At 40.7% G+C, this 12,524-nt stretch overlaps 1 protein-coding gene across 1 annotated transcript in view; it reads left to right on the forward strand.

Annotated features, from left to right (window-relative positions):
* The first annotated feature begins 5,637 nt into the window (after positions 1 to 5,637).
* Positions 5,638 to 12,524, forward strand: part of LAMA2 (laminin subunit alpha 2) — a 377,975-nt gene continuing 371,088 nt past the window's right edge. Inside the window, exon 1 of the mRNA XM_030558337.1 lies at positions 5,638 to 5,822. Within this exon, the coding sequence (XP_030414197.1) occupies positions 5,638 to 5,822 (185 nt within the window). The remainder of the gene's footprint in view (positions 5,823 to 12,524) is intronic.

Raw genomic sequence — 12,524 nt, forward strand, 5'->3', positions numbered from 1 at the left:
TTGAGCAAGAGAGAGAGAAGCAACCAGCTTAACCATACAAGTTATTTATTGAATACAGGTGATAACTACACAAGGAGGGCTAAACCAACATAACATACATTATTAAAGGTTAATACCTAAGGTAGAAAGGAAAAATGAAAAGAGAAAGAGAGAGAGGAAGGGGATCTCACCACTCCCTGAAGCTTGAACTGGTCGGGGTTCCCAGATGACACTGGTAGTGGAGGGTCCTGAGGGCAGGAGGGAGGCAGAGTCCCCAGCACGATCAGTCAGGAGAGTAGGGAGTGGAATTGGTGCAGAATTTGGATCTGAGTAGCAGAACACTGACTGGAGAGTGAGTAGGAATTTTTGTAGAGAAAATACAATTGTTCAAGGGAGAACAATAGATTTGTTTATAGGTGAGGCTGATAACTCAAGGCTTTTCTTTAGACTAGACAAAAGGAGCTGATCACTCTTGGCTATGGGTGCTGTTTTCTTCCAGGGAGCTCACAATGCAACTAGGCGGCTTTACTATTTGGATATCAATTAAGGATTCATTACTAGAATTGGTCTGATAATTGCTGAGCTGGGTATGTGCAGGCCTAGGTTCATTAGCATCTGGAGCAGAGATTCCCATGATGCAGTATTTCTCTGCTTTTTCTAGTCCCAGAATTCAGTGTGGTTCTTGCTTCTCCATTCTGTATGCAAATTGAGATGTCTTCCTGTTCCATCTTTCTCTGCTCTCCATTCTGTATGCTAATGGAGATGTCTTAATCTTGTCACCCTTGTCAGGAGGGGTCTAGGTGTGTCTCCCAACGCCCTTCACTGCTCTCTGCAAGTTCTTTTCTCTGATGGGTTTTGGTTTAAGCAGAGGCTGAAGGGTGGGGGTGGGAGTCTTTCATGAGTCAGGCTGGATACTGCACCCTGGTTACCCAAGAACACAGAGGTGTTTGGTATCAGCGGCCACACTAAGCACATTAATTCGGCGGTGTGCTTCCATAGTCCGAGGCTAGCGTCGATTTCCGGAGCGTTGCACTGTGGGTAGCTATTCCATAGCTATCCCATAGTTCCCGCAGTCTCCCCCGCCCATTGGAATTCTGGGTTGAGATCCCAGTGCCTGATGGGGCAAAAATCATTGTCGCGGGCGGTTCTGGGTAAATGTCATCAGTCATTCCTTCCTCCGGGAAAGCAACGGCAGACAATCATTTCGCACCCTTTTTCCCTGGATTGACCTGGCAGACGCCATAGTACGGCAACCATGGAGCCCGTTCACCTTTCTTTTACTGTCACTGTATGTGTACTGGATGCCGCTGACAGAAGCAATACTGCAGCGCTACACAGCAGCATTAATTTGCCTTTGCATGACAGCAGAGATGGTTATCAGTCGTTCTGTACCATCTGCTGCTGGTGTAAATTGGCAATGAGATGAAGGTTATCTGTCGTTCTGTACCGTCTTCTGTTGTCATGGGTGCCCCTGGCTGAGGTCGGCCGGGAGCGCAAAGACAAAAATGGGAATGACTCTCTGAGTCAATCCCTCCTTTATGGTATCTAAAAATAGAGTCAGTCCTTCCTAGAATATGGGGCAAGTGTACTAGAGAACCAATGTATCAGAGAGCACAGCCATTCCGTGTCAGATCCCTGAGAAATGATGAGCTGCATGCCATTCTAGGGTGTGTCCCTGCAACAACCCCACCCGTTGCCTCCCTCCTCCCCAAACCTTCCTGGGCTACCGTGGCAGTGTCCCCCCCATTTGTGTGATGAAGTAATAAAGAATGCAGGAATAAGAAACACTGACTTGTTAGTGAGATAAAATGGGGGGGGAGGCAGCCTCCAGCTGCTATGATAGTCCAGGCAGGACATTAAGTGGTGTGGGGGAGAGGAGCCCAGCATCCCGCTGCTATGATAGTTCAGGCAATACAGAATCTTTTCTTTACACGTGAAAGGGAGGGGGCTGATGGAGCTCAGCCCGCAGTTGCTATGATTAGGACGGTTACCAGCCATTCTGTACCATCTACTGGGAATGACCGGGAATCATTCCTATTTTTACCCAGACGCCCCCGCCAGCCTCACCTGAGGCCAGCCAGGAGCACTCACGGGCTCATGACCAGGACAGCTATCAGTCCTACTGCACTGTACCGTCTGCCACCGGGGAGGGGAGGAGAGAGGATGCTACTGTTTACTGCTGCAGCACCGTGTCTTCCAGCAGCATGCAGTATACATAGGGTGACAAATAAAAGAGTCAAGTAACGATTTTCCCCCCTTTTCTATCACAGAGGGGGAGGGGTGGTAAATTGACAAGATAGACCCTGAACCACCCTGGACAATGTGTTTGACCCTACAGGCATTGGGAGCTCAGCCAAGAATGCAAATGATTTTTGGAGACTGCGGGGACTGTGGGATAGCTGGAGTCCTCGGTACCCCCTCCCTCCCTCCATGAGCATCCATTTGATTCTTTGGCTTTCTGTTACACTTGTCACGCAGCACTGTGCTGTGGACTCTGTATTATAGCCTGGAGATTTTTTTCAAATGCTTTGGCATCATCTTCTGTAACGGAGCTCTGATAGAACCGATTTGTCTTCCAATACAGTGATCAGATCCAGTATCTCCCATACAGTCCATGCTGGAGATCTTTTTGGATTTGGGACTGCATCTCCACCCATGCTGATCAGAGCTCCACGCTGGGCAAACAGGAAATGCAATTCAAAAGTTCGCGGGGCTTTTCCTGTCTACCTGGCCACTGCATCTGAGTTGAGATTTGCTGTCCAGAGCAGTCACAGTGGTGCACTGTGGGATACCGCCCAGAGGCCAATACTGTGGATTTGCAGCCACACTAACTCTAATCCGATATGGTAATACCGATTTTAGCACTACTCCTCTTGTTGGAGAGGAGTACAGAAACCGATTTAAAGAGCCCTTTATATCGATATAAAGGGCCTCGTTGTGTGGACGGGTACAGCGTTAAATCGGTTTAACGCTGCTAAAATCAGTTTAAACGCGTAGTGTAGACCAGGCCAGAGCTTCTGTGCCTGAAAGGTGTGTACCGTTGTGCAATAGCCTACGCTACCCAGCATAAGGAAAGAATGAATCAGCAGGGACATTTGTACCTTTGAGTCCGCTTAATGCTGCACTGCCATTCCTCTCCCCATCGAAGAGTTAGATCTGAACAAAGCCCCAGCTTGTGGAGCATATAGAACATGTGTGTAAAATACAGCAGGTCTTGTGCAGGAGTTGTGCTGGGTCTAGTTGGTCCGCACTCAACGGTAGTCAGTCTATAGAAGAGTTAAATGGTGTTTAATGGAATGGTTATAACACACATACACTTTCCCTTGCAATTTTTTAGAAACATCTTCATAAATTTAAAATATAAATAAACTGGTTTCAGTACATGGGCTTGATGACTTGAGAAATGGCATTTTGCTGTTGGGTCAAATGAACTTTTATTTACACAAAGTGACAGCAGTAGTATAGATTTTGATGTTTGAAAGCAAAGCTGACTAGAAGATGTAGCAAGAGGAGGAAAATAAAATCAGGTTAGTGCTGAGTTCTGAGCGGCCACTCTAAATTAAATAAGAGTATGGAAGGCTGGGGGCTGGGAGTAGCTTAGTGGCCTAAGCACTGGATTTGTAATACTCTCTGAAACTACCAGTTCATATTCTAGTAGGGTCATCTCAGTGTTTCATCCATCTGAGGTGGGTAAACTATTTAGCATGCAGTTCACTATCTGGGTGTCTTTTAGATGTGGCCATAAGAACTCAAATCCAGTCTAGTGGGAGGACGTTAAAGATTCCCTGTCACTCTCTTGTAACAGAATGCTGTCTCCCTCCCACTACTTTCAGATGAATTGTACAGTATACGTATTATCATCAAGAGTGACCAATGAAAATGATGGAAGAAGTGGGGTTAAATCATAGATACACAGAGAGAGAGAGAGAGAGAGAGAGAGAGAGAGAGAAAATATACAACTCTAAATAGATGATATACAAATGTTACACAGTTCAGCCAAGCCTTAGAGCAAGATGTATTAAGTAGTAGCACCCCATAAAATCAACGGAGAATAAAAGTGTTGCCAGATGACAGCAGAGGTGCTTTCCTTTGATCACAGTATTGACAGAACAATTGAATTGTAATTTAAGACCGAATAAAACCTGGTAATATTATTTTACATAAGAGAATATTAGCAGTGAAAAAGCATTCCACTGCCATAATAATATTTTAGTGATATATGAAATGTACTGTATGCAGGAAAATCAATGAATAGAGATCTGTATGGAACGTTTGTATGTAGTTTTAATTTGGGTTGAATGGTAAGATAAAGAGCCTGGGGGTACTTATTAAATGTGAAGAATTAATTGAAATATATACTTCTGCTAGCTCTACAATAACTGCAAAACTTTTTCTAATCAAGAAACATTCTTCTCTTACAGGAAATTAAAGTGAGCTATTCTGTTTGGACTTTTCCATTGCCCTGCCTCTTAGTTACTTCCATTTGTAGAAGAAAATCAGGGGAAAAAAGTATAAATAGATCAAAATCATTTTTAAAATTTTGAGACTGCTTTGTGTGGGACTACAGTCTATGCCTGACTGCACAGCATGTAGGGCAAGTTTTAGCTGGCTGGGGTTACATAGTCATGTGGAAACCTGAGTTTTAAGGCAGAGCCCTGCTAACATTGGTCTTGGTCCAATAATAGCTGGATGCACTGTTAGCTTTTCATATACCTAGAGGTCAAAGCAAAAGCAGTAAGAGTCTATGTTAACTAAACCATTAGGGGGAGTTCTCAACAGTTCCTGAAGTGCAGAGCATGGGTAAGAGGGTTGTAACATGGAAAGGTACTAGTCAGATAAGACCTAACAATCCAAAGGAGGAAAGATTTGTTAGTCTGTAGTGAGACCATACGATACCCATAGGAGCATGAGTAAGGCATTCTAGTGTTTGTGGTCCCAGATTAGAGTAAACTGATTTGTAGGCACACATTTTCTTTTGTTGTTGGTGGGTTTTTTGTTTTAACTCTGCCCTGCAGTGACACAATGAGACGAGAAGTTTAAGTGTCCTTTGTGGAATTCTCTGAAGAACATTATTCTTCTGTCTATGATGAAGAAACTTTCATTTATGAAGAATTAAAGCAAAAAAAAAGACAAACCTAGAAACCCCCCACACCTGTCAATATCAAATATAGCCTATGTACATAACTTCAGGGAAGTTCAACTAGGAGAAGTTTGAAGACACTGCATTACTCTATTATTAAGACTACTTGGTGCTAAATTTCTTAAAGAGCCCATTTTAAAATTAACTTTACCTTAAACTAATTTTTACAAGTAAATTCTCATAAAATTCATTAGTCAAAGAGCTTGGTATTATAATTTTGGGGAGGATACACTGTATTATTAATACATAACAGAAGATGAATCTTTGGTTTAAGGCAAAGCCCAACTTAGCATTAACGGCTACCTCTATAATGAAGGAAGTATCTAGAAAAGGATGTGCTGTTTTCTCCTCAGTACAATGTAAAATTAAGTGAATTTTTAATATGAAAGTTTTAAAGTTGACAAAAAATCTGCAAGCTGTGCATTCAGACACAGTGGCTAATGCATAGTTGGAAACCCCCTTTCTTCTTTGAGGAAATTACCTTGAAGAAAATTCTGTGTCCCATTGTACCTTCAGAAATGATAGTGATTTCCTACTTGAAGTTTTGCCAGTCCACTTCTCAAAGTGATGGCTCCTCCATATACGAAGAAGCTGATGAGACTATGGAAAGTGTGCAGAAAAAAGGAATTCCAGAATTGAGCAGTACTGCCTCTGTTAACGAACTGGAGGAGCTGAAGACAACCTCTGTAAATCTGAAGACCAGGTAAAGCAAAAAGCTGCTGCTGAGTACACAAAGCCACTAGAGACCAGTAAAATTTCGCCTGCCTCCCCACACCACTTTCCTACTTTCAGAACAACGGCATAGCCCCCCAAAAGCAAACTCCAAGGGAAGCAGAGTTGCTTCAGAAAAACCCATTTGTCCCCAGGCTGAGAGCCCATGATTGCAATGCTTACTTGTGTACTTCATCCCTTACTTTTGAGAGTAGTGTCATTGAAGCCAATCAAAATCCTATGTGTTTTTAAAGTATTATCTGTAAGCAGTTCCAACTTATATTAATGAAATGTATAGATATGTTCAGCTTTGAGTCACTTAAATTCTACAAGAGGATGAGTTTGTATAAGGGAGGACTTCCCTAGTAAGATTGTGCCTAGCAGATATGATTACAGTTTAATATTCCTGAATGATAAAATAAATATAGAGGAACATTACAATGATTTCAAGCCGGATATCTTTTTGGCATTTTATAAGCAGGAACTCTGAACTGTGTACCATGTTGCATATTTTTGTGTACTAATTCTCAGCCTTGGTATGCAGTCATTGGTTTGCTGACAGCCATCTGCTCAGACTTCATTTGATCTTCCCATTCAACTGCAGTTTGAATTTGGTGGGGCGGGGGTAGAGAGATGGAACAACATTTTTTGGGGAGAATATGAGGTTTTGCATAGATCCTGTGGAAACTTATGCTTTTAAAATGTTATTTCTTACTAAATATGTAAAAATAAAAATAATAGAAATGAGCCATTCTCTTATAACACAGCCAGATGTAAGGTTTGATATCTAGAAATGAATAACGTAAGTCTTATAAGATGAGGGACGACTGTTGTTCAAATGAGCCCACCTTACCGAGCAATTCAGATTGGTAAGCCTGACTGACCTCTCTCCACCATTATTTACAATTCCACCAATTTTTGTGTCACCTTTACATTTTACCTGCAGTTATTTTATATTTTCTTCCAGATAATTAATAAAGGTATTGCATAATATTGGATCAAGAACAGATTCTTATGAGACCCCACTAGAAGCACAATTTATCTATCTTTCTGTGAGTGTGGCTATGAGGCAAAGAGCAAATAAAATATTACAGTAGTAGGTAGTGCATATGCAGCTTGATTCCTCATCCTGTTACAGAGAAAGCAATGACCTATGTAACAAATTGCTACAGTTCAAACATATCTGAATAAAAGCAGCCAGAGAAATTGATATAAAATTTTCAAGTCTTCCCACAGTATTATGTATAGTTCAAGAGCTTCTATGTTAATCAAAGTACAGTAAACTCCAATATGTGTTAGTGCACAATCAATTTAATATGCAGTTTAATTGTGCACTTTTGGAGGGCTTCTAGGTACCCAGCTAATTGCTGCCTAACAAGTTGGTGGGAAGAGTGGGGTAGAGAGAAAGAGATTAAATCAAATAAACCTTTTCTATTTAAAATTTGGAGACTGTGTTTCAGAGTTTAGAGCAGGGAATGGGGTCTCATGGACTCCCTAGTTCTATCTCTAGTACTCTTGCAAAGCTTTCTGCACATCTGCTAGCATGGAACAGCTTGCAGATTGGGAACCTTATGGTATGACCTAAGAAAAGTAACGTCTCTGTTCTGCATTTTAATAGTTGTAAAATCAGGCTAAATAATAACTACCTAGCAACGCTGTGTTGAAGTTTAATTGATTTGTAAAGGCTGTAGAGATCTTCATATAGAAGTGACTATAAAAGTGCACAGCATTATTGGTGGTTTTGTATTATGAAAGAGATGTGACTCTCATTTGTTTTCATCAGCATGTATAAGTATAGCACTATGGTAGTTTTTCAAAACGGCCACAGGCTATTAAGGATGAGAAGAACATAAGAACAGCTATACAGGGCCAGACCAACAGTCCATCTAGCCCAATATCCTGTCTTCTGACAGTGGCCAGTGCTTCATGCTTCAGAGGGAATGAACAGAACAGGGCAATTCACCAAGTGATCCATCTCCTGTTGTTCAGTGCAGGCTTCGGGCAGTTAGAGATTTAAGGACACCCAGAGCTTGGGGTTGCATTCCTGATCATCTTGATTAATAGCCATTGATGGATATATGGTCTATGAACTTATCTAATTTTTTTTAACCCAATTATAGTTTTGGCCTTCACAACGTCTCCTGGCAACGATTTCCACAGGTTGACTTGCACTGTGTGAAGCACTTCCTTATGTTTGTTTTAAACCTGCTGCCTATTGATTTCATTGGGTGATCCCTGATTTTTGTGTTATATGAAGGGGTAAATGATACTTCTCTATTCATTTTCTCTGCCATTCATGATTTTATAGACCTCTATCATATGCCCCCTTAATTATCTGTTTTCTAAAATGAACGGTCCCACTCTTTTTAATCTCTCCTCATATGGAAGCTGTTCCATACCCCTAATCATTTTGTTGCCCTTCTCTGTACCTTTTCCAATTCTAATACATATTTTATGACATGGGGCAACCAACACTGCACACAGTGTTTGAATAGTGGCATTATGATATTTACTGTCTTATCTATTCCTTTCCTAATGGTTCCTAAGATTGTTAGCTTTTTTTACTACTGAGTAGACATTTTCAGAGAACTACTCATGATTCCAAGATCTTTCTTGAGTGGTAACAGCTAATTTATATCCCATCAATTTGTATGTATAGTTGGGATTATGTTTTCTAATGTTTATTACTTTGCATTTATCAACACTGAATTTCATCTGCCATTTTGTTACCCAGCTTTGTGACATCCCTTTGTAACTCTTCGCAGTCAACTCTGGAGTTAACTATCTTGAGTAGTTTAGTACTGTGGGCAAACATGCTTCTGATGTACTTTAAAAAATTTGCAACTAGTTTTTGTCTTTGCTAGTTGCTCTTCAAATTCCTTTTTGGCCTGCCCATTTATACTTTTATACTGGACTTGCCAGAGTTTTTGCTCCTTTGTATTTTCCTTAGTAGGATTTGACTTCCAATTTTTAAGAAGATGTCTTTTTGTCTTTAGCCACTTCTTTTACTCTGTTTAGCCATGGTGGTGGGTTTTTTTGGCTCTTTTACTGATTTATTTTTAATTTGGTGTATACATCTAATTTGAGCCTCTATTCTGATGTTTTTAAAGTTTCCATGCAGCTTGTAGACATTTCACTTTTGTGACTGTTCCTTTTGTTTTCCATTTAACTAGCTGCCTCATTTTGTGCAATTCCCATTTTTGAAGTTAAATGCTACTGGGGTGGGTTTCTTTGGTATTTTCCCACTGAGTAAGGATATTGAATTTAATTACATTATAGTCTTTACTCCTGAGCAATTCAGCTATATGTACCTGTTGGCCCAGATCCTGTGTGGTGTGTCACTTTGGACTAAATCAAGAATTGCCACTCCCATTGTGGGTTCCAGGACCGACTGCTCCAAGAAGCTGTCACTTATGGTGTCTAGAAATTTGATCTCTGCAGCTCATCCCAAAGTGACATGTATCCAGTCAATATGGGGCTAGTTGAAATATCCCATTATTACTGAGTTGTTTGATTTTGTAGCCTCTGTAGTCTCTCTTAGCCTTTCATAATAACCATTACAGTTCTGGTCAGATGGCTGATGGTATATTCCTACCACTATACTCTTATTGTTCAAGCATGGAATTTCTATCCATACAGAATCTGTGGTACAGTTTGAGTCATAATTTTTTTATTATATTTGACTCTATGCATTCTTTCACATACAGTGCTACTCCTCCACCAGCACAGTCTGCTGTCATTCCTATATATTTTGTAGTCTAGTATTACTGTGACCCATTGATTATGATCATTCCTCCGAGTTTCTGGGTTGCCTAATATATCCATAGGTGTTGGAACTAGACATGTTCAGGTGCTGTCACATCGCTGGCTTGAAGTGGTTTCCATTATACAAGGTTTACAGTTTGGTTCAATGGCTCTCAGCACCCCCACTATAAGATTGTTCCAGCACCTCTAATTATATCAATATCCTCTTTTAATACCAGGCACTCAAGTTCAGTCATCTTAGTATTTAAACTTCTTGCAGTTGTATACAAGCACTTATAAAATTTGAAGCACTTATAAAATTTGTCAATATTTAGTTTTGCCTTCATGTGAAATAATTGAATGGGACTTGTTTGTCTGACTATTCCTTTTCCAAAGAGCTTGGCTTGTTTAGCCTAACCTAAAGAAGACTGAGAGGAGATATGATTGTGCTCTATAAATACATCAGAAGGATAAATACCAGTGAGGGAGAGGAGTTATTTAAGTTAAGCGCCAATGTGGGCATGAGAACAAATGGATGTAAGTTGACCATCAACAAGTTTAGACTTGAAATTAGACGAAGATTTCTAACCATCAGAGGAGTGACACTCTGGAACAGCCTTCCAAGGGAAGCAATGGGGGCAAAATGCCAAACTGACTTCAAGACTGAGCTTGACAAGTTTTTGGATGGGATGGTATGATAAGATTGCCTGCAATGGCATGTAGCTGGTCTGTGACTGCTAGCAGCATATATCTGCAATGGCTGGTGATGGGACACTAGGTGGATAGGGCTCTGAGTTACTACAGAGAATTCTTTCCCAGGTGTCTGGTTGGTGGGTCTTCATGAAATTCTCAGGGTCCAATTGGCCACCATATTTGGGACTGGGAAGGAATTTTTCCTGGGTCAGATTGACAGAGACCCTGTGGGGTTTGTGCCTTCCTCTGCAGCATGGGGCACGGGTTACTTGCAGGTTTAAACTAAAGTAAATGGTGGAGTCTCTGTAACTTGAAGTCTTTAAATCATAATTTGAGGACTTTAGTAACTCAGCCAGAGGTTATAGATCTATTACAGGAGGGGATGGGTGAGGTTCTGTGTCCTGCAGTGTGCAGGGGGTCAGACTAGATAATCATGATGTTCCCTTCTGGCCTTAAAGTCTTGAGCCTGTGAGTTCCTACCTGTCCTTTGTCAGTTTCTGTCTTCTCTTGGTTGCTAGGATATAGAGTATCCTCTTCAATAAATCCTCCCCTAAGAGATATATCTGTCCAAATCACATGCTCTTCTGCACCTGTTGGCTTTCCCCCAGGCCTTAGTTTAAAAAATCCATGACCTTTTAAATTTTATATGAATGAATAATAAGCGAATAAGTTCAGTTCAAATAGGAAATGACCTGAATGTTTACCCATCCCTCAAACTGAAGCCAGACTGATGAAGCTCAGTTAATTTAAAATTTCCCATCTCTGCTCCCTGCTGTCATTTCCCCCTGCATCTTCCCATAAGCAAAATGTTCCTCTGCTCTTTCCAGCCCAATCAGAAACAGGACTGTTGAAAATCTCTCAAGGAAGCCTGTTATTCCAGCACAGTAGCTAATATTTGGTGAAATCCAATATAAACCAATAATTTAGATAGCAAACTGAGAGCAGGGAATATATTTTTGTTTGGAAGAAAAGCAAGGGTGGGAAATAGGTAGCCTTCTGACTAGTGCTGTACGAGATTTCACTTTATACCTATTTGCATGTCAGATTTTGGTAAGTATTCTTGAGAACTCATATTTGAATATATACTAAAATGTGTGTTGGTGCTTTGAAGTACAGAGACAAGTTATTTAATCATTTTTGCTCAAATCATTGGGGCTTCATAGATGTAACTGAGGTGAGTTCTTTTTCCTATGAACAAGAAAATTTTGCCCTGGAGATTTCTGGCAGTGAAGTCACCTTTCTTTTAAGGAAAGATGTTTTAGTACTGCAGAAACCAGTGGAAAAAATAAAGGTGAAATGACATACGGCTTGCTTTCCACACCTGCCACGCACATACAACTGCAGTTGAAGTTAATGGAAAGTGGTGGTGCTCAGCATTTTTTAAAATCAGACTCCCAATGGGAAAGTGTTTTTTATGGCTGAGTAAGTGGTGAGAACTTTTTCAAAATAATGGCTTCATCCTACAAGATGCAGGCTTGGAATGTGGCATAAATAAGAGCAGGGTAACAAGTAGCAAGCAGCACAGAGAGCCTATTCCTGAATTAATGAGAATGAAGCCACAGGGCCACCAGTTTACTCCTGGCTAATTGGAGGACTATGGACAAAGACTTCGTCTCTGTACAATAGAATCAAAATAAGATAGTTTTCTCTGGCATGAGTCTTCCACTTCTGTGCTCAGTCTTGCTTGGGATTTTTCTTCAATGCAGAGGAACTGCAAGTGCTTGCTTTTTACCTGTGCTCGTGTGTTGCCTTCACCCCTACTCACACTGGAACAGAGCAGATGATCAGGCCACTCTGGGTAACTTGCAAAGATTTGCAGGTCAAGTACCACAGTGGTTCGAATTCTAGTTCTGCAGTGGTTCAAATTCTGGTTTCCCCAGGTGGATGGCAGTTTAGATGGTAATGTCAAGGCTGCACAAATGAAGTATAAAGCTTAGTGTTTGATATCTTTCCACATCCAGGAGGACAAGCACATAATAGTGCTTTCCCATGCATAAAACAATAGCTTTGTCAAGACAAGTGGGGAGTATATCTAAACAAAAGAAAAGGTGCTGTTCATGTGGAAAATGAAATGTCTCTAAAAGGCAAAATGTGTAGATTTAAATGTGTAGATTTAAAGAACAACATTTTGATTATAGGCTTAAGGCTTTGCCAGAAAGCAATTTTGTCTGTGGCGTTTTTTCTCCCTTGACAAACTCCAGTTCATGTTTTTATTCTTATTCATTGTCAATGCGCCATATCAGTTATTTTGTTTTGT

This window comes from Gopherus evgoodei, chromosome 3 (genome assembly GCF_007399415.2).
Source record: "Gopherus evgoodei ecotype Sinaloan lineage chromosome 3, rGopEvg1_v1.p, whole genome shotgun sequence".
In the NCBI taxonomy this organism is placed as follows: domain Eukaryota; kingdom Metazoa; phylum Chordata; order Testudines; family Testudinidae; genus Gopherus; species Gopherus evgoodei.